At 43.1% G+C, this 22,534-nt stretch overlaps 1 protein-coding gene across 8 annotated transcripts; it reads left to right on the top strand.

Moving 5' to 3' along the window:
- Positions 1–774: 774 nt before the first annotated feature.
- Macir (macrophage immunometabolism regulator) lies at positions 775–22,096 on the top strand. 8 transcript variants are annotated; one of them, XM_052750253.1, is made up of 4 exons: positions 853–967; positions 8,818–8,907; positions 16,587–16,658; positions 19,597–22,096. In XM_052750253.1, the coding sequence occupies exon 4, from the start codon at positions 19,620–19,622 to the stop codon at positions 20,241–20,243; it is 624 nt and encodes a 207-aa protein (XP_052606213.1). In that variant the 5' UTR covers positions 853–967; positions 8,818–8,907; positions 16,587–16,658; positions 19,597–19,619; the 3' UTR covers positions 20,244–22,096. The 8 variants fall into 8 exon arrangements, 4 of the variants coding, with proteins under 4 accessions (XP_052606209.1, XP_052606213.1, XP_052606211.1 ...); XM_052750251.1 differs by lacking the exon at positions 16,587–16,658; XR_008220930.1 differs by lacking the exons at positions 853–967; positions 16,587–16,658 and adding an exon at positions 975–2,169 and having other exon boundaries at positions 19,597–19,630.
- Positions 22,097–22,534: the final 438 nt, after the last annotated feature.

Genomic DNA, 22,534 nt, shown 5'->3' with positions numbered 1-22,534 from the left:
TTGGAAATGTATGTCAAAAGGGTTGGCACCTAGAGCTAAATACATATCAGCAAATATTTGTGTGCTGCATTTAACCACTCTGACAGGAGAGAGGCACATGAATAGAGAAGAGATAATCTTGTTGGGAATGGCTTGTCACTCCTGCAAACTCAGAGCTCTGGAGACTAAGCAAGGTTCTCAGGAGCTTGAACCCACAGTCTAAGCTACAGAGACCCTGTCAAGAAAGAAAAGGGAAGGAAGGGAGGAAGGAAGAAAGGAAAAGGGAAGAGAAACACATGACTCAGAATCTGAATTTGGCCTTCACCCTGCCCCCATATTTAGGGTTTTTCACCTTAATTTTTTTTTTTTTTTTTTTTTTTTTTTTTTTTTTTAGAATTATAGTATAATTTATAACTTCATGGGCTTCTGCTCTCAACTTCTGCTCAGCAGAAACTCACAAATGACAGCCATGCCCTCGCAGCTTTAGCACACCGCTCTATGGGAACCGTCCGCATTCCCAGGCCTGCGCGGAGCTGCGGCTCCTGGGCGGCCGGCGGGAGCGCGGGGTTTTCGTCTGGGGAAGAGGTGGCATCACGCCGCCTCGCGTCCGCGCCACCGCCTCCCCTTCTGCGCTCTCCTGCCGGCCGCCCAGCGCCTTCTCCCGCCCGCCTGCCCGCCTGCCCGCCCGCCCTTCCCGAGCGAGCGTGCGAGCCTGGCGCAGGAGGCGGGCTCTGCGCTTTCCCGGCCTCGCCTCCGCAGCCGGAGGGAGGGAGGGAGGAGGCGGGAAGGCGGGCGGAGGCGGGGGAGGAGGCGGGACTACGCCGGGCCGTAGCTGGCGCCGAGCGCGGTGGGAGAGCAGCGGGTACCCGGCTGGCTTGGCTGGCGGCCTCTGCCCGCACCTCGGCGCCGCAGCCCCGCGTCGCTCCCGCCCTTGGCTCCGGGTCTGCGGCCGCCGGCATAGAGGAGCCGGCGGAACCCTGGACTGCTGGTACGTTGCACGGGGACCGCCACTCCTTCTGCAACCTTTTGTGCTGCAGAGGTGGCGGCGGTGATGGGTGGGGTACGCGCGTGAGGGTGGGTGCCCCAGGCAAGCGAGCCACTGTGCCAGTCCCAGGCACGGCGCCGCCCCTTCCTCCTCGCCTCGTGTCCGGGCTGGGCGAGCGGTGTGTGTGGTGTGTGTGTGTGTGTGTGTGTGTGTGTGTGTGTGTGTGTGTGTGTGTGTGTGTGTGTGTGTGTGCAGCGCTGGGACGCCCCGGCCCGGTGCCGGCCTCCTCGGTGGCTGCTGGCATTGCAGCCTCGGTGGCAGCCGGCTTCGAGGGGGCCCGGTCCCTGAGCCCCAGTGCGGATGGATGGCTGGGGTCTGGAGACATGGGGTGGGGCCCGCGCGGGGTGCGAGAGCCCGCAGTTTCCTGGCTCAGGGGTGGGGCCGGCAACGCCGGGAGTGTGCAGCGCGTGTGAGTGTGCGGGGGCGTGCGTCCCCGAGTGCGCGCGGCGGGCGGGCGGGCGAGCCAGCGGGCGGGCGGGCGAGCGGCCGTGCAGGCGTGCGCTCGCCGCCGACGTGCGGTGGTGCGGGGACTCTGCGACCCGGAGCGGCGCACCCGCGGGTGCCGAGGTGCGGAAGTCTGGGTGCGTTGGCGCGCCCCGGCTCGGCGGCTCGTCGTGCCCCGCAGCGCGAGGCGACAAGCCCAAGGAGGCCCATTGAGAAGGAGCTCTTGCCCGGCCTGCCGCGCCTCTGTCCCCAACGGTGTGCGGGCTACGACTGCGGGGACCAGATAGCGCCTGGCGAGAGCCCCGACGACCTTATCTCGGCCGCCCTGTGCGCTGGCGCTGCACCCTGCGGGCGAGGCCGAGGCCGAGGCCGGTGTAGCTGGGGGGGGGGGGGGGGACCGACGGGCCCTCCCGGTGGTGGCCGAGGAGCGTCTGTGGACTGTGGCTTGCGGCTCGGTGCTGGCCCGAAACTACCGCGGCAGATGTCTCGGGCACCGCCGCCCTCGCCCCACCTGTCGCGGGTGGACTTTAGGGCGGGTGGGAAGCGTAGGAAAGGGCGTCTGGGGGGCGGGCAGCGGGCAGACCTTGAGAAGCGGCCCATTGTGAAGCTGCCAAAGTCGCTCTAGTGGTGGAATCTGCAAATCTCGGCCAGAAAGGAGCCCGGTTCGCGAAGGGGACGACGGCCGCGTGCTTCCTACCCTGGCAAGTGTCTGCCTCGCTGGAGACTCCCGGGCTCCGTGCCCACGCCGCTGCTGTGCTCCGGGTGGGCTGCGGATCTCTGCAGAGCCGGGATAGTGTGTGTGTGTGTGTGTGTGTGTGTGTGTGTGTGTGTGTGTGTGTGTGTGTGTGTGTGTGTGTGTGTGTGTGTGTGTGTGTGTACGCGCGTGTGCGAGGTTGGGAGACACGGGGAACCCTGGAGCGCTGAACTTTTTATCCTTGGAAGAGGAGTTAGAATGGAAACAGCAACATTGTACATTGTTAACCGCTCCTAGCCCGGAGAGCAGATGGCGCAGAAGATCTCGGAGGTTTCTCAACTTTGTTTTACGTTGTTTTTCCTCCCCACCCCAAAAAAGTCACTCTGTAATTTAAGGTGGCGAAGTACTTTACGGGGTGCAACGAGGTAGACGCTAGGAATTGGAAGCCACTCCTTCACAAAGTTTATTTTCGAAATTAGTTCAAAACACAGTTACTATCCAGGAAGCTTTGGGTCACAGTGTGTGCTTAGGTTATTTTGATGAGTGGACATGCCGCTGATTTTTTTTCTTAATGGTACCTTGGATTATAAACAAAACAGACAGGATGAAATGTAAGCATTCATGAATGAGCACGGAGACCCCTTAACTTTGGTAAGAACTGGTGCATAAATTCTGTTTTGGGTATATTTATTTAATTGTAAGTGGGACAGTTAGCACTAAATCTCCTAGGGTGTTAGGGATACTCACTGACATTCCTACAGCCAATTAACTTACATTATGTGGTCCCTCTTTTTGAAGAGTACCTTAACATTAAGTCTTAAAAAAGTGATTTGGTGTGATGAGAACAATAGTTTACAAACACCTTTTAATTTTTTTGTTTCCTGACTTGTGGCCTAGATTATTTTCTCAATGAGTACCTAGTTTTCAGCTTTTCTTTGGGAAATGCATCACCTCCACCATAAACTTCTGTCCCTTTGTGGTTATGCTTCCAGAAGAGGGAGGCTTCTTGTAAAGACTTTGTGTAGACTTGTGGTTTCGGCTCTTGTCAGACATATTTAGAGAGAAGCTGCATATGATGTAGTAGTGTGGGTTTGAGTTTAACTAGCAGAGATGGAAACAAAATGAATGCTGATCCCTTTAAGGGAGTTGCTATACAGAGAACTGATTCTAGAAAGAGGAACACATTTATGTCTTACTGAACCAATTATGGGTTGCCCTACCATGCTGAGAAGGTTGATGGTTTGTTGGTTAAGGTCAAAGAAGGTCTTTAAAAAGTCACACTGTACTTAATAACTGCCTTTTCAAACCCTTAGTGATTTAATTTTACAAACTGAAGAAAGATAAGAAGGTTGGAAGTGGTCTCCATGGTGAGAGCCCATGGCTTCATTTAAGCATTTTCTTTTCCACTCCCTGCTGTAACCTGAGCTCAACCATTTTATTTCTGTGCAGTGTTTTTCTACTTGAGGAATGTTTTGGTCCCTTATTTATTTATTTTAGAATAGTCTTTGAGAGCAGAAAATATTTTGATTACAAAGCATTTTCACTAGTTGAAATGGAATTTCCCCTGCTCCAGGGTCCCTCCTTAAAGTCCATACTTTCTTTCCACTCCACTCTTTTTTTTTTCTCCTAAGAAATTCTATCTTTTCCCAGTACCATCTTTAATAATTAGTGGAATTTATCAAAATTCATGGTGCCTCCAGATTTATATACATATATATGTATATGTAGTGTTAAAAGTTGCCATTTTTTCCTTGTTATTTAGTTAGTGGATCTGGGTTGATGCCTGAAGTATAGCAATTTATAGATTTAAGAGTCAAGCATTTGTTTAGAACTGAACATTTCCACGTGAAGCAAGCTTTGTTTTGTGGAAAAAAGAAAGCTTTGGGGTTGCCCGTGTTGTTCAGATTTGCTGTTGCACGGATGAGGTTTGCATTTCCTCTGGCATGGTGTTAGACTTTGAAAACTTGCCCCCGTGCTTCTGTGTACTCAAGAAACATTGTTGAGTGGCCCGATTCGTCACTGAGTGAATGGCTGGGTGGACATACCTCGCAAAGTCCACAAGTAGAAGGATTCCTTTTGCTTTATAAAACCCATACCACTCTACTGCTTTATATTACTTTGGAATAGGGTAAGGATTTGTTTATCATCTGAGGATCTCTGAAGGTTCAAGAGGTTTCTGCAGACAATTGTGCCAGGGTAGTAACTATGAACCGAGAGGTTACTTTTTGAAGGACTTTATTATATGAAGTATGATGATAGGTACCACTTGCCAGCTCATGTTTGCAAACTTTTCTGCATTCTGTGGAGTCTCCTGGCACTCGCTGTTGGATGTCTTCTCTTCTTCCTTACCTGTGGCTCCCCTGCCAGCGGCAGTTGGCTGCCCTTGGTGGTGTTTAAGTTTCCTGTCCACATTGCTTACGGAGAAATGTCATGGATCTTTCTGTTGGTTTCAGCCCTCAGCGTTGGAAACATTGTATCTTCAAGCTTTAGCTTTATTGACTTTAGTCTGTCTTTCTATGCTCCCCCCCCCCCTTAAAAATTTGTTAACTGTCTTTCCCATTCAAGATCTAAGCCTTCACATTCCAAGATAAAACCAGAGTCATTTGTTGGTGTTAGGGATTTATAGATCTTTTAAGGTATTCTAAAAATGGATGATTTTACTTGAAAGTTATATTTTTGGGTGCCTTTATTACCGTTTTAATTTCTATTTTGGGAAATGGTAGTGAAACTTGATTATAATTTTGTAGTAGGTGGCCATATAGGTAGTCTTAAAGTAGGCATGTAGCTACTCAGCTGCGTTGATTTTGTGTCTCTTTTTACTGTAGTATATCTATCCCTTCCTGGTGCCTGTGTCTAGCTGGTACTCAGTTACACTCAAACAGCAGTGTGAGGGGTGAAAGTGAGGACCAGGCAGATGCTACTATACTTGGCTCACCTTGGGTCACTGCTGAGGGATCTGTTCTATTTTTGACTTGGCAGTGGCAAACCAAGGATCATTTTGAAATTACAGACGCTTTCCTAGACTTCTTCATCACCTCAGTGATGTTTGATAATTGCTTTAGGGTTCCTCTGCTTTCAATTTGAGACTGAGGGTTTAAACAGGTCTTTGTATTGGTGCTAAAAAAAAAGTTTGAAAGTATGAATATTTTTCTAGGGCATCTAAATGCTTAAGAATATGCCACTAAATACCTGACATAAATTCTGTGAAAGTTGAAATTTAAGATTTTTGAAATTATCTATATTCAGAATTAAGGCATTGTATAAGGCAGAAATAAAGCATTCAGGTTTTTCTAATGTTTCCTTTTGCTTTTCAACCTAAGTTTCTATATCAGTTTTTCTCACTTTATGACTAGTGTAGCCCTAACATCCAACTGTAGAATAGCCAGTAACCTGCAAATACTATTAGGGTTCTTTCCTGCCATACTATTGGTCTTGGTTAGGGTTACATGAGGCACCATGACCAATGCAACTTGGGGAGGGAAGGATTTATTTGGCTTACACTTCCACATCCTGGTCCATTCCTGAAGGAAGTCAGGACAGGAACTTAAGCAGTGCTTGAACCAGGAGGCAGGAAGTGATGCAGAGGCCTGGGAGGCATGCTGCTTATTAGCTTGCTCCACATGGCTTGTTCATCTTGCTACTTTTTTTTTTTATAGACCTCAGGACTTCCAGCCCAGGAATGTCTCCAACCACAATGGGCTGTGTCCTCCCTCATCAATCACTAACTAAGGAAATGCCCTGCTGGTGTTTCTACAGACCAATATAACTAACAAGCATATTATCTATATTTTAAAATATTTATCGTGCGCGCACAGTGTGTGTGTGTGTGTGTGTGTGTGTGTGTGTGTGTGTGTGTGTGTGTGAGAGAGAGAGAGAGAGAGAGAGAGAGAGAGAGAGAGAGAGAGAGAGAGAGAGAGGGGAGCGGGGGGAATGTGTTCTGGGGATTGAACTCAGATTGTCTCTGTCGTCACACCATAAAATCCCAACATTTAAAAAGTTCGAAGTCACCTTGGAACTAGTAATAAAACCGTTTTCCCCCAGTCATTTCACAAATGAGGTAATAAAACATTTATATGAAGTGCCTCCCGAAATACTTAGAGTTAGGATTCCACCCATGGGAATTAATGGATATATGTTTTCATAAGCATGATTATCATGTGTAAAGCTGTGCTTACACACAAGTTTGAAGATGAGCAAGTGGGCCCTGGAGCCAGGCTAGTTGGTGTGCAGATTCCTGCACAGCTCTCAAGTAGTAGTATTTAACTGAATACTTCAAAGTGGGATAAATAATTTCTTCAAGGAGCAAAGATTATATCGCATAAATTATATCTTTTGACATATAAAAGATGAAAAATGTTTTCTTTTTATTATCATTCCCCATTTCAAATCTATTTACTTGATATATGAGTGTAAATTTTCTAACAATATTCTGTAAATTCTTTGGGGGGATAACTATATGAAGCAAATATTTTTATCATCAGTAAGTAGATTTTGTTTCCTTCTACTTCAGTTTCTGTTAAGACTGCAGGCCTCATTGGTGAGGGAGGTTCAAGTCTTAATTGTGCAGACTGCTTGTTTGCTAAAAGTAAACGTAGTTGGTGGGAAAATAAATTAAATAGAACATGTCTGATCTCCACATTGAAAGGTGTTCTAGTGGCTGGTAGCATCAGGGTTCTTATCATGATGATCTTGTTGTATTAGTCATTTCTGGTTATTAAGCAAAATACCTTGAATTCAGTAAATTATCCATTTCCTTTGGCAGAAACTCCCATGTGCTTGGAGGAAAATCACAAACCAGCAGCTCTTGGCCTGTCCCCTTTGCTGTTTGTCTTTAGTCTGAGAACGTGTTGTATATATAGCACATGGCTATGTTTCCAGGCTCCACACACCTACGTAGATAAAATGAATCCTCTCCACTCTTAGGAGCACCTGCCCACCTTATGTTGAGTACAACATTAAAAACCTATGAAATCTGTACAGGTTGAGAAGGACTTTGAGAGGGGGTGGTCTTTGTTTTGTTTTGTTTTGTATCTTAACAAATTAATCCAATTAACCGGGGAAACAAGAGATAGAGTCTTTTAATTCCCATGGTAAGAGGGAGATGACATTGAAGAGACGTTAGAGACCTTGAGTAGGTTGCTTGGTCTGTCTTATTAAAAGTCTCTTCTGAGTTGAGGAGGTGCTTCAATGGGTAAAATGCCTATTGCTGAAGAATGACAACCTGAGTGTGTTCCCTAGCATCTACATAAAAGCTAGACATAGCAGTGCACTTTTAAAACCCCAGTTCTTGGCAGAGGCAGGAGAATCCCAGTGACTCCTTGGCCAGTAGCCAAGCTAAATTGATGATCTGTCAATTTAGTTAGAGACTCCATCTCAACAAAAATGTCAGGACTTAGGGGTATGGCTCAGTGGCAGAGTTCTTGCCTATGAGGTATAAGGTCCCAGGTTCACTCCCCAGTACCCAAATAAATAAGGTGAATAGAAGAAGAAGAAGAAGACAGCCCTTGATGTTGACTTCTGGCTTCCATATGTGTATATGTGCACATGTACACACACACACACACACACACACACACACACACACACACACCTCTTTCAAGAGCCTTCCAGTCATTTGCCTCAAGCAGTCTAACAAAGGATATTTTTATTGTTGCTATTTTAGAATTCAAATGAGTAGTCACCATAATTAATTGCATAATAATAAGGTCACACATCTGTAAAGGACTTGCAGCATGCAAAACACACTCATCTACCTGAGTTCCCTCGATCTACATCACCTGTGTTAGAGAGGCACAATGGTATGACTGGCCTCATTTTTTTTTTTTTTTTGGTTTTTTCGAGACAGGGTTTCTCTGTGTAGCTTTGCGCCTTTCCTGGAACTCACTTGGTAGTCCAGGTTGGCCTCGAACTCACAGAGATCCGCCTGGCTCTGCCTCCCGAGTGCTGGGATTAAAGGCGTGCGCCACCACCGCCCGGCTTTTTTTTTTTTTTTTTTTAATTATTTTTTTTTTAAGATTTATTTATTATGTATACAGTGTTCTGTCTGCATGTATGCCTGCCTGCAGGCCAGAAGAGGGCACCAGATCTCATTATAGATGGTTGTGAGCCACCATGTGGTTGCTGGGAATTGAACTCAAGACCTCTGGAAGAACAGCCAGTGTTCTTAACCTCTGAGCCATCTCTCCAGCCCCAACTGGCCTCATTTTAGAGACTGCTGTTCGTGCAAGGTCAGGTTTTTGTGTCTGCCTCACATTGCTTTCTGCCCCATCCCCACCCCCAGTCTCCCCCCTCCCCCATACAATCTTTTGAACACACCAATAGGAATAGAATGCATGGTAAAACTATCATTTAGGCCTTCAATTTTTCATGTGTTTTTTTTATTTATCCTGGTTAAATATTCTTAGTTTCTAGGTAGAGTGTACACAACACAACGCAGAGAGCAAGTGCAATAAGATGTTTTGAAGATTCGTTTAGCCAAACTAACTCAAAACAAGCTTTTAATTGAATTCCTTAGTTACTGTGTCCCCTATAACCCGTACCCAGCATTAGTACCTCCTGTGACTTTCATTCTGTTTTGCAGTTAGAATTAGTATAATTGCTTTATAAATTGCGTTACTCATTAAATCACAGGCTTATTTTTGTGTCTCATGTTTAGTATCTGGAGTAGAACAGAAAAATTATTATGCCTGTGCTCCCTTGGGACTCCTTGGAAATTGCACAGTGACATCATCTGGGATTTAGTCTGGTAAGTTTTATTTTGTTGTTTCTGTTTGTTGACTGTTACATGAACAAAACGTCATAGTGTGTTCAGGATTACATAGATGAACATGTGAAAATGATGTCCGTGTATTGTTACAGTTGTGTGTGCCACAGTCATAAGATCCTAATGGTTGGAATTGAGATTATGATTGCAGTCTGCTAAAATTATTTGAAATGTTTAGTGCTTTCATATGTTTTTCTGAAGTTCCTAGAATATGTAGGAGTTCTTAGGGAATAGTATTTGAGAAATATATGATAGAAATAGTTGCTCAAATTTGAGAGATAATTCTAATAAAAATTATCTCCAAAAACTGCTGAAGTAATCCTTAGTACATTCTTGTTATGTATTTTCATAGATATAGTGGCTGAAGGAGAATGATTTGCACATAGTTGTAATTTGCTGCACAGATGACCCATCTCTATTTGTATCATACTATGAATTCCAACTTAAAAGTATGCAGTACTTTGGCATCTTTTACTTGTCCCCTTCCCCATGCCTGTGTTTATGCTCACATAGTTGTTTGTGTGGCTTTGATGGGGAATAATTAAAGATAGCCTTATAGCTCTTTAGTGTTTTCAGAACTATATTAATGTGAGTGGCTGCTCTTTGAGTCCTTGTAGTTTCTTGCTTTGACTTAGAGGTTATTGTCTTTGGAGAAAGCAGTTTCATACTCAGTGATCTCTGAGTGGTCAGGAACTGGAGAACGATATAAAAGGATAATGGGGGAATGTGCTGCTCTTAAGTAGATGTATCATATCTCATTCATTGAATGCACAATAAAGATTTTGTTTTTTATTTTGTGTATATGTTTGTGTCTCTGTGGGGGTTTGTACTTGGGAGTGGCTCTCAGAGGCCAGGAGAGTGCATTGAATCCCCTGGAGTTGGAGTTGAAGGTGGTTGTGAGCAATCTACCATAGATGGTGGGAGCAAACTTGGGTCCTCTTCAGGAGCTGTACATTCTTGTACCTGATGAGATATCTCTCCAGCTTCCAAGGCGCACTTAAAAAAAACTAAAAACACCACTAAAGTATCTATTCTTTGGGAAGAGAAGTAGTTCAGAAACTCATCATACGTTTCGGAAGAATACAGTCACTAACCCACCCAGCTAAAGTAAACTAGAGGAAATGCGCAGGAGGCCATATGTTTGCGTGGCGCTCTGTGTTTATCTGTATGTGTGTAAGTGTGCCTTCGTACCGTTTTTATGTGCACTGTTTGTATTTCTTAATCAAGTAGCATTCTGGAAGAGCTATAAAAGGTGAAGTGATTCAGCTCAGGAGGTGTGCTCACGTCTCCAGACACGTGCAGTGTAACCATTGACTTTTCCTTTTGTCTCTGAGACTCTGTAGCCAAGACATTGTAATGTTTTGGAGAATCATGTAAAACTTGGCAATACATTACCGAAACCTCCTTCTTTTAGTGGCAGGTTTATTGAAGGATAACTTGCCCATAATAAAATTTGTTTGAGTGTAGTTTGGAAAGTTTCCTTTGTAGTGTGTTTCCTCTCCCCATCCTAAGTTTTACCAGTCATTGATAAGTTTCTGGCCTAATTATTTTGCATTTTCCAGAATGCCGCGTACATGAAATCAGGTGGTGTGTGGCTTTTCCGTCAGCTTCTTTCACTTGTTGTGTTCCTAGTTTGCAGTGTTCGTCGATGAATGGTATTCCACTGTGTGCATGCCTCACACTGTGTTTCTTGAAGTGATGTTCGGACTCTTGCCAGGTTTTGATAATCATGAACGATGCTGTTATGAATATTGATGTTCGTGTCTCAATGCGTACATTTATTTTCACGTTTTCCATGGATAAGTACCTAAGCGTGAGGTATTTGAGTTATTTTACAGGCATTTAAAGCGAATGCCTTTATAAGCAATGCTAAACTGTTAGTCAGAGTACCCTTCAGGAACTAATATACCAAACTGCATTCAGATGAACTCAAATCCCATTCAGCATATATGGGTTTCATTTTTATATCCAATTTTAGCAAGTTTGATTAGCAGTTATTTTCAGCCTTCAGTAGATTAGAAGGAGTAAATTTGAAGGCCTTAGGGATGGTAACTGTAAGCAGACAAATTATGTCTCCCTGAGTGACTTAAAGGGGCAGAAAGTGGAATTCTTCTAGTATGTATAGTCTGGCAAGTTCTGAAACCTTTATGTATATTAAAATTGCCTGGTGGTTTTGTTGCTGTTCATTTGTTTTTAAACTATTTTTAAAGGAGATTTATTTCTATTTTATAGTTTAAAGGAGATTTATTTCTATTTTATGTGTCTGTGTGTTTTACCTGCATGTACATATGTTCACCATATCCTTGCCTAGTGTGCCCTCAGACCCAAAGGCAGGCATCTTATCCCCTGCAAAGAGGGTTGTGGTGAGATCAGAACCCAGGCTGTTCTCAGCTTCAGGGTACTCTTCTCTATTCCAGCAGTAGAGGTAAAGCTGTCAAACTCCCAAGATTCACTAGACTCTTAGTCATGCTTAAGAGTCCTCATTCGCCGAAGAACGGCTCTGTTCTGCACTGTTCATTCCTGGTCCCTCTCGAAAAGGATTTTGTTAACTTGATAACATTTTTGTTTTGTGTATTTAATAAATCACATCTACTTTCTTTTATATTGTATTGCTAAATGTTGCTAAACACAATAAAGCAAATGAAGCAGATTTAGATTACTCAATGTGAATTTTTTTTGGTTAACCCCAATTTAAAAAAAAAAATCCAGAAAATGTAAAAAAAAAATTTTTTTAAATGAAAAGTAATTGTGAAGCTTGGGAATTGGTCCAGTCAGTAAAGTGCTTGTTGCACAAATATGAGGACCTGAATCCAATTACACATTTGTAATCCAGCTTTGGGAGGGCAAAGAGAGGTGGATCCCTGGGTCTCTTTGGCCATTCATACTAACCTACTCCAGGAGTACCAGGGTTGTGGGAATATGTCTGTAAAAATTAACCAACAAAACAAACAGAAAATCACAAGGAGAATGGCTCTTAGAAATACCATAGATTTGTCCCCCTGGCCTTCATATGCACAAGCGTACATTTATGTGCACATCCCATACATGAGCACAACTCTCTACCTCTCCCTCTCTTCTCTTCCCCCCTCTCTCAAATACACACACACACACACACACACACACACACACACAGACACACACACACACACACACAGAGAGAGAGAGAGAGATATTAAGAGAGATTGAGATTGAGATTTGTATAACATTTATGAAAGGTATGAACTATTTTCAGGGCTGGTCTAAGAAGCCAGGGCATTTGTGTTATATCTTTTTTTTTTTGGCATAGGAAATAAGGTGTCTTGGAGAGTGCTAGAACTGTGTGCATTATATACAGGTTGTGGTCCTTTGACAGCTCATGCAGGCACATGGAGAATCCTCCATGCATGTGTTGTCATACTTTGGTTCAGTCTCAAGTTGGGGTGAGACATACTATACTCACTACTTTAAAAATGTACATTCTGCATATTTTCATAGAATATATAAACATTTTTACTATTTGTGGAAGGAAATTGGATACTTCGTTTATAAGTCTGTACAAGATATATCTGTTAGAAGTGAAAATATCAGAGTTGAGGTCAAGAATGGAAGCCATGCCTGTTTTATCTTTGGAAGAGGCAAATGCATTATCCTCTGGGCTCACATTCTTCCTTCCTTCAGCAGTTCTTATTTATAAGAAATGAGCATAGAAACATGATACTCTCCTGGTGAATGTATAGCTTGTACTTTATAAAAGGCTTTACATTAGCTTTTGGTTATATAAAATAGTACATTCTCTTTGTGAAAAAAAAATGGGAACATTTTACATAAAGCTTTGTCGTAGTTGCTATAAAAATTTACAAAGCATATGCTCTTTGACTCAGCGTTTTAGTTTTGGAATTTCTTGCAAAATTAGTCTCTCTCTCTCTCTCTCTCTCTCTCTCTGTCTCTCTCTCTCCATGTGTGTGTTTGTGTTTATGCAATGTAAATAAAGTAAACACCTACTCCTAATTGTGAATGTAGGGAATAAGGGAGAATACAGGTGAATATTAATAGGAGTTTCCTCCAGGTATCGCATTGGTAGGGAGTGAAGAGAGATTTTGACTTTAATAGAAATGTCAGTGTGAAGTATTTGAACTGAACATCTTTCAGTCTGCATGGATTATTTTAGAGGTTTCAGAAACAATAAAAAGATCAGATAATCATCGAATCAGACTGGTGAGGAATGGAAAGGGGTAGAAAGTGTCTTGTTGACGAGAGTGGTTATGAAAATGTCTGTGTTAGACTAAGGCTGTTTGAGGATCTCTGCAGCTCCTTAAGGAAATAAGGAGGGTGGTGCTCCAGACTGTAGCCTGGAGAATGGTGCTCCAGACCTGTAATGTGGAGGTGGTGCTACATACATGTATCCTGGAGGGTGATGGTCCAGACCTGTAGAGTGGAGGGTAGTACTCTAGACCTGTAGCCTGGAGAATGATGACCTAGACCTGTAGCCTGGAGAATGATGACCTAGACCTGTAGCCTGGAGAATGATGACCTAGACCTGTAGCCTGGAGAATGATGACCTAGACCTGTAGCCTGGAGGTGGTGCTCCATGCCTGTAGTGTGGAGGGTGGTGCTCCAGACCTATAGCCCGAGGGTGGTGCTCCAGACCTGTAGCATGGACATTGGTTCTGTCTGTTCAGGGTATCTGTCACTAGAGTTGACTGTGCTCTGTATCCAGACGTGTTCTTCTGTTATCAGATTATTCTTTTGGACATACTTACTGTCCTTTCTCTTTTTGAGTATTACACTATAACCAAACTTCACAGATCCTTTGTACCGTGAAAAAATATTGCTGATAATCTAATACCAGAGTCTGTGACAGGGATGAGAAGGGTGTGTTAAGAGAGGACGGCAAAGCAGATCAACGTCTTAGTTGGTTGAAAGAGTCCAACCGTGGCATTCCATGTCTGTTGACATCTCAAGCTAAAGCTTTAGGAGATGGAAAATTTTCAAGGGTGTAGTGTGCTAATGATACACGAATGAACGTAATGGGAAGGATAATGAATCAATGAATTCTTTTGAGTTTTTAAGTGGAATACAGTTGCTAGGACACAGTGTTTCTCAAAAAGAATCTTTGAATGGCAGATGCGAAGCCCCGCTGCCCTTTGTAGGACTAGCCCAGGGTGCCATGGCACTTAGGCTGCTGTCAAAGTGTTGTGCCCAAAGATCGGAAGGCTCCTCTTCTTGGAATATTGAAGAGCTGGAAGGTACTATCTGTGCTGTACTTTTTGGACATTAGACAATGTTATTTTCTGGACCTCTTGTTTTTAGTATCAGCCAAAATTCACGGTTGTGCACTAACCACTAGTGAAAAAGTGTGATTTGTCTTAGCTCACTTAGGGTCATCTAGTAGAACGATTCTTCGTGTATTTCACAGATAGTTCCACCTGTGAGCATTGCCAGCTCTTGGCTGTTTTGTTTGAGAAGATCGTTACCTGTCATTTAAAATTTTGTATTTGCTTGTTTAAAAACACAGTTTTAAAAGCATATATGTGTGTATGTGCATGTTTATGTTTGTGCAAGTACATGGATGTGTGGATGTGTGTGTGTGTGTGTGTGTGTGTGTGTGTGTGTGTGTTTGTGTTTGTGTGTTTGTGTGTGTGTAGGGCAGGACAGAAGACAACAACTTTGGGTATTGTTTCTCAGTTGCTGCTCATCTTCCCCTTTTTGATTTATTTTTTTTGTGTATATGTGTGCATGTGCATGTTTATGTATGTGCAGGTACACGAACGTGTGTGTGTGTGTGTGTGTGTAGGGGAGGACAGAAAACAGCTTTGTGTATTGTTCCTCAGTTTCTGTCCACCTTCCCCCTTTTTGAGACAGACTCTCTCACTGACATGGAACTCACCAAGTAGGTGAGGACGGATGTCCAAGGAGCCCTAGGGATCCGTCTCTGGATTACAAGCACTTGTCCTGCATGCTTGTTTTTCGGGTGGGCTCCAGGGATTCAACTCAGGTTCTTATGCTTGCAAGGCATGCATTTTGCTGACCCAGCTATCTCCCCAGCCCTGTAGTTTTTGTTTCTAGTCTAGATTTTTTTCCATAGAAATTTTATTGCTTCTGCTAGTGAAAGTTTTTTCTTCTCACTTTTATTTCTAGTCTTCTGCCTTAATTATGTATAAAAGACATTCATGGAAACAAGAAGGGTGTCTTTAATGATGCAGACTGTAGAAGCATGGGATCTGATTCCTTGTGTGTATGCATGTATGTGTGTGTTTGTCCTCACCCATGATGCACCTGTGGAGGCCAGAGGTCAACATTAAGTGCCTTCCTTTATCATTCTCCACCTTATTTTTGAGACCTAGTCTCTTCCTAGCCCTGGCCCTTGCCTTTTGGCTAGACTGGCTAGCCAATGAGACTCAGATTTCTTCTGACGCCCATATTCCCCAGCTCTACGATTATGGATGCCACAGTACCGAATTTTAGTAGGTGCGGGGGATCCGAACTTGGGTCTTGATTCTTGCACAGCAAGCAGTTTGCCTCTTGTACCGTCTCCTCACCCCCTATACTATGGCACATTTCTTGATTCACTGTCTATTTTATCTGCAGAAGTGGTGGTTCTTTGCATCTGTGTGTGATGATGCTCACCAGCGTATTTGTGATCCAGTCTCGGCAGTAAACTTTTTAAAAATGAGGTCATTTTAGAACATGAAACAAAATGCTGAGTCATGGATAGACTTGCTAAAGCTGGAAGAATGTGCCGTGTTAACAGTAGCCATGTCCAGTTACAGTCACCAGAGCTGAATTTTCTGTTAAGTGCTTTCTTAATAAGAAACTTGGAGGTCAGTGGAAGAGTATGGCGTAGTACGCGAGGGCCTCTGAGTTGCATTAGCACCCACAAACAGCATGAAAGATACTTCCCATGGAAGAGTTCCTGTCTCAAGATGTGCCTCCAGGTGTGCTGGTGTGCACCCTGTACTCTTCAGCTGAGGCAGGGGTGGGCTGACTTGGAGACTGGTCAGTCTGTGCCGTCAGTTTTTTAAAAGTAGAACTTGGGAACGGGAAAAGCACTTAGGCCTTTTCTACAGCCGAAACAGTTAGTTCTGTTTCACAAAGGGTCCACGAAAATTGATTCTGTTATTTCCTCAGATTTGGGTCTCAGTGTTTAAGTTCACTCAAGAGATTCTCAGGAATTCAGTAACACAGAACGTTTTCCTTTTTGGGCGCCCCGGAGAACAGGAGGTGCATGGCCACTTCTGTGTGAGCGAAACTGAAAGCTTGCCCATAGGTGTCCTCTTGCTGAAGCCCGGCTCCATGCTGCTTCTGTAGTGCTGCACAGTAGGTGTTCTTTAGAAGAACTCTGTACAAGTAACACGAGATCTAGGGAATCTAGGGATTGGCATGTGAAGGAGCACAAGTTATAGATAACTGTCCCATTCATTCTCTTATTGGTGGAGGGGCATGAAACGAGGAGGAGGGACACTGTTAAGGAGGGCAAAGGAGACCAGTGGGAAGTGGGGGGGAGTGCAGACCATAAGGTGGGCATATATGATCCAAGAACCTTACGTACACTTGTGAGTACGTCTGTGAAACCACTGTTGATACAGTTAGCATATTCATAAGAATTCTAAGCAGGTTGTGAGCGTCCTGGTTCTTGTTGGGTATCAAAGCTTGGCGACACTCTTTTTTCCTATGTCAATCAGTACACCACAGAGATGAAGGAAGCCGCCCCAAGAGCTGTTTTGAGAGTGTATTCACTGTCTGCAACTTGGAATGTAAGTACTGATGTGTGATAGCTCAAGTGTGCAAATGTTTCCCAGCTCTTAGAGTTTCTCATGAGAAGTTCTTCAGGTAGCTGCTGCATATACCACATTTAAAGCCAGTTGTTTGTGTCCAGAGCAAGGAGATAGTCATTCAGGTATCTTATATGGGAGATGATCCGTTTTGCTTTGGCCTTAGTTGCTGTATTAGATATTTATGCTACAGGATCTTAGACACAACTGTTCCTTAAATTTCTGTTTCAGAGGTGTTTTCCCTAGTGAGTGTGTTGCCTGCCCACGTAGAATGCAATGCGTTTCTCACACTAGGCACCTCTGTTTCTTCTAGTAACAACCGAAGTTAAGTCATTGTCTCCCATGGAGGTGTGCAAAGATCTGTTGGCATACTTTAGTTCGGGCTGGGTAATATTTCTTACTGGCTTCTGGAAGCTTAACTAATGATAAGTTTTCATCGAACAGTCATGTGTATTTCAGGACATGTCGAAGTTTTATTTCTTCCATTTTTTCTAAAACGATGTACCATTTCTGCCTGTTCCTCTAAATCATTGTATTCTGCTATCTTTATCTTCAGTCTCAAAAATTCTGAGTTTGCCTTAGTAAAGCAGAATTGGCACGACAAATCCTTGACATTCCCATTGACCACAGAAGCCTGTGCTTGCCCTTTATGCCTGCAATGTCATACTTTTAAAACTTGCTTAGCGGTTTTCTCCACTCTGGGCAGAGTAGATGCATTCCAGCACAGTGTTTATATGGATTATCACCCAGTTCAGAAGACACAGGAGCAGAACTATGGATGTTAAGAAGTTTATATAGCAAGTGACAATGGGGGCGTCGGTGGACAACCATGGTTTGCCATGGAGTGCCAAACTGGGAGAACTCCAAGCCAGTGCTCGCTCAGTGAGGGCAGGTGGCTACAGTGTCACTGACCTGATGGCTGTTCTAGGCCGCGTGTGTGTGTGTGTGTGTGTGTGTGTATGTTCCTGCCTTTCCCTCTTTGGCCCTGGTTGCTTGCACCTCACCACACGTCTGTTCCTGGCCTTTCAGGATGGAGAGCTCCCTGTCAGGTTGAGAAGATTGAAGACAGGTTTGTCCTCTTCAACGTTACAGAGTTAGTGACCAAGGGTTACTTTGTCACTTGACTTAGGGCCAGCGTTTGTTTAGCATAACAAATGGGCATAGTTTGTGGTTCTGTGAGGCTGGTGAGCTGTGATGTCATACAGGCCTAGATTGACTGGGCAGTTACTTACTGTTCAGATCCTGTGAGGAGAGAAACAGGTTTTATTCTAGAATAGTAACAAAATATAACAAAACCAGTTACTTTACAGCTAGAAGGTCAGGAGACTAGCCCAACATTTTGAGTAAACTGAGCCCTGTGTGGATCCTGCTGACATTTACTCTATGGTGGTGTCTTTGTAAAAGTTGGTTTTCAGCTGTGCTGTGTATGGTGACTGTAGTAGGGACAGGTGGCCTCCTCAGGCTCCTAGTGAAGGAGAGTAGGAATGAGCTTTACAGCTTTTCTGTTTCATTTGGTTTGAGTTTTCTAATTGCCTGAAATTTAAATGAATACTGAAACTGTAGGAAATAGTTTCCTGTTTTATGAAAGGTCTCATGAGAATTATGTGACATAAGAGCCGTTCTTAGTAAATTTTTCATATGAAAATTAGTTACTTGACATTTTGATTAGTGTTCTGGGATACTTCCTTAAAACCGATAGAAATTCAAGTAAAATTAAACTTTCTCAGAAGGCATTATCTCTGTTTTCCCTATTAATTTTTGTTTCCCAAAATTGTGTTATCTGCTGTTTTCTAGGAACCTAGCCATTATTCATGACACTGTGTGTCATTAAGTTTTCAAAACTACACAAAGTGATAATTGCAATGAACAATCCCATTATTCATTGTGAATCATTCTTTTTATTAAACTATTCAAGAGTACTGTCTTACACATTGTAAAATAAAATAACTGTGTGCTCGTGATATGTTTTATGCTTAAATATTCATATAAAATGACATTTGGTATTTTGCATGTATTTTTCAAGGTTGGCCTATTTTTATTTTATGTGTATGAGTGTTTGGCCTGCATGTGTGGCTGTGCACCACAAGTGTATAGTGCCTTCGTAGTCCAGAAGCGGGCAGTGAATCATGTCTGTGCACCATGTGTGTTTAGTGCCTTCGTAGTCCAGAAGCAGGCAGTGAATCATCTGGAGGGGTTACAGAAAGTTGTGAGCTGCCACGTGGGTGCTGGGAACCAAACCTGGGTCTGCTGGAGGAGCAACAAGCGCTCTTAACATCCGAGCCATTTCTCCGGCTTCGTTTTACATATGTTTAGTGTTAAATTTTATGTGCTCTATTAGGTTTAGGGTTAACATTGGAGCTTTCAAGGGAAGAACTTTTTTTTTTAAATTTCCACCCCTCCTCTGCCATAGTGTCAGAAAGTTGTATTATATTCTCTTATATTCCTCTTAAGCACAAGAATTGCAGGTGTAAAGAACGAGGCACTCATATATATCTACATTAAATGAGAGGAAATTTAATTTTCAAGTCAAAATTTATTTGAACCTTTGTGGAAACTTGTGTGCCAACTTGTCTTTGCATATTGTTGAGAGTCACACTGGATTTTTAAGTGTGTCAAGGAGTAACCTCCATGTGCATGAACTGAGTGCTGACTTGGAGAAGAGCTGCATTCTGATTTCTTCATGTGTTCACCTCCATAGGGCTTCCGATTCTCATTTACCTGCCTGTGAGACCTTGAATACAGAACGGCACTGGTCATTTCTCCCCTGCTCTGAGATGTCTCATAGACAGGCAGAAATCTATGTGTTGTACATTGTCTGTCTTCCAGACAAGTATTATTCATGCTCCGTGTGTTCCAACAGGATCGGGCTTGACCTAATCTCTGTGTTCCCCTTCGCTAATCTTAGTCTGTTTACTTTTAGGAGTGTGCAGCCTGGTGCCTAAGATGGAAGTAGATATAAATGGGGAGTCCAGAAGTACCCTGACCACCCTGCCGTTACCTGTGGCTGAGGGGAGCTCGCCAGGAAAAGCAGAAGCCGAGAGACCCCGCTGTTCTAGCACGCCATGCTCACCCATGCGTCGGACTGTGTCAGGTTATCAGATCCTCCACATGGACTCTAACTATTTGGTTGGCTTTGCCACTGGTGAGGAACTCCTGAAGTTAGCCCAGAAGTGCACTGGAGGGGAAGAAAGCAAGGGAGAAGCCGTGCCGCCCTTGCGCTCGAAACAGCTGGATGCGGGACTCGCACGCTCCTCTCGTCTGTACAAAACTAGAAGTAGGTACTATCAGCCATATGAGATTCCAGCTGTTAATGGCAGGAGGCGAAGGCGGATGCCCAGCTCAGGAGACAAGTGTACCAAATCCTTACCTTATGAACCTTATAAGGCCCTCCATGGGCCTTTGCCTCTATGTCTTCTTAAAGGTAAGAGGGCTCACTCTAAATCCCTGGACTACCTCAATCTAGATAAAATGAACATCAAGGAGCCAGCTGACACAGAAGTGTTACAGTACCAGCTTCAACACCTGACCCTCCGAGGGGACCGAGTGTTTGCTAGGAATAATACATGAATGACGTGCACAGGGTTTAAACCGCTTTAGGCCAGCCTGTCCTCGGCTAGAGAGAGAGAAAAAAAAATCTACTGTCGTACTCTGTACATGACCTTTCACCTTAGAGATGGTTATATCAGCTAAGTGTTCCTGGAACATACAAAAAAAAAAAATTGTTTGGATCAAGTTTTGGATACAGGAATGAAATCACAGGTACTTGGGGCGGGGCGGGGGGATATCATTCTAGAGCACGCAACTGCGAAGAAAACAGAACGTTGGCCGTTAGTTTGCATAGCTTCTTAGCTAGAACAAGGCTTTGGTGCAGTAATTTCACCTTTATGATTCTGAACACTCAAATTGGGAATGTTACCTGCTTGGTTGTTGCTGACTTGGTATGATTCATTAGAAATTTATATTGAAGTACTCAGTGCTTCTTGGATCTCTGTATTTTACTATACAATGTATGTAATGATTTGTCTTAATGGAATTTAGAGCTTGAACACTGCTGAATTGGACCACTTTTTATTTTTAAATATTGAGTTTAAATATTTTATAACTGGTTTTGCACTGAAAACAATTAACATTTCAGATTAAGAGAATAATAATCTTTCTTCACTTGCCTCAATAGGAATATTGAGCAATGGATTTTTTTATTTCCGCATGGAAAGTTACTGATCTCTATGGCTGTAAAATATTCCTTTATAGCATTATTAAAGTGTGTCTTAATAAAATTAAATTTGGGATACAAAGTATTTATTTTACAATGGGTAGTGGGTGGGATGCTTTTCCAGAATGTTTCCGACATGAAATTTTCATCAGTTGGAAACATTTCCTTAGTGCTTATTTTCTGATTTAAAATCCACATGGAACTTGAAAATGGAAAGGATTCTCTCCACTGGGTTGTTTGGCGTAGTCCTGCTTACATCTCAACTTCTTATAAGTGAATACAACTTTAGCAGAGGCTCTCACGATTTTGACTATCAAATGCTTAAACTAAGTACGAAGTGATACCACTCAGCACATCCTGGGGTCTTTCCAGGGTTAGTTCTCTGCAGCACGGCACTCATTGGAATTCCAGTTTCAGGATTAGTGTAGGAGCCTAACGTGCTTCTACAGTTTTAATGGGCTAATCCTGGATTACCTAACAACTTATGTCTATCACACTGGTTTAATTTGTTGCTAAAGAAATAATTCCTTGCCTTTAGTAACAGAAGCAGCTCAACTACCCTTGACCATAAGTGTATGTAACTTACCTTTTGTAAACATTTCTATCTCATTCAGTCTTAAAGGTGCAATTTATTACTGATTTGGCATTTCTGGCTATATAGAACTACATATTTTATGTTTTCTTTTCGGCACTGTGAGTTTCTTAGGGGTTAGCAGTCTTGCTTATAACGTAAGAACACTTTTTAATTGATGAATGTGCCATTCCTGGACCAATTGTGGTTTTCCTCTGTCCAGATTGAATGGCAAAATTTATTTTAGAGCAGAATAAATATTAGAAACCCCAGGAACTCTTAATAGATGCTTATTATGCACTCACAGAGGCAACCATGTGACATCATGTATAAGAGAGCCATGGAGATGCTGGCTCATGTCTTACTGAGTTGATCAGAGGTTTTAGTGGCTGGAAAGTTTCCGATGTTGTCTATTTAAAGTAAACTGCACCTTTGTAACATATTATTGTATTGATGAATGATCACTAAGATTAACTATATCTATACAGTCAATAGTTTGACAATTAATAGAATCCTGTCAGATGCCAAAGAGTTGGGATTTTTACATTTAATGATTAAACACCGTTATTTATTGATGATTTACCCTCTGGAACTGTATTATTTCTAACTATGAAATAAAAGGGTGATGTAAACATACATTGTTTTGTGGTACTTTAAATCCAATACACCATTACTAAGCGAGTTAAGGATTCTGCCCAAGGGGCTGCTGAGCTGGCTCAGCTGGTACAGGCATTTGCTTCCAAACCTGACCACCTAAGTTTGATTCCCAGGACTGCAGTGGTGGAAAGGGAGAACCGGTTGTCATAAGTTGTCCCCTCCATGTCCACATACATGCCATAGCACATGGGCACACATGTATGCCTGTGAACACACATAAGTAAATGCATGAAAGAATTCCACTCAAGCACTTATTTTAAAGCCCTAGCTTTAGGAAACAGAAAAGTGTGTGTTTGGTGCTCATTGTCTCTTCAAACTGAAGGATGTCTTCCTGGATCCAACCTCCTCATTGAGAAAGTATGTGCCTGAGAGATTGTTCTAGGTGCCTGCATTTCTTGAGCCAAATAAAAATATATC

The sequence above is a fragment of the Peromyscus californicus genome, unplaced genomic scaffold (assembly GCF_007827085.1).
Source record: "Peromyscus californicus insignis strain IS unplaced genomic scaffold, ASM782708v3 Scaffold_21__1_contigs__length_65335640, whole genome shotgun sequence".
Taxonomy (NCBI): domain Eukaryota; kingdom Metazoa; phylum Chordata; class Mammalia; order Rodentia; family Cricetidae; genus Peromyscus; species Peromyscus californicus.
The sequence above is the reverse complement of the archived record's forward strand: the minus strand, read 5'-3'. Positions and strand labels throughout refer to the sequence as shown.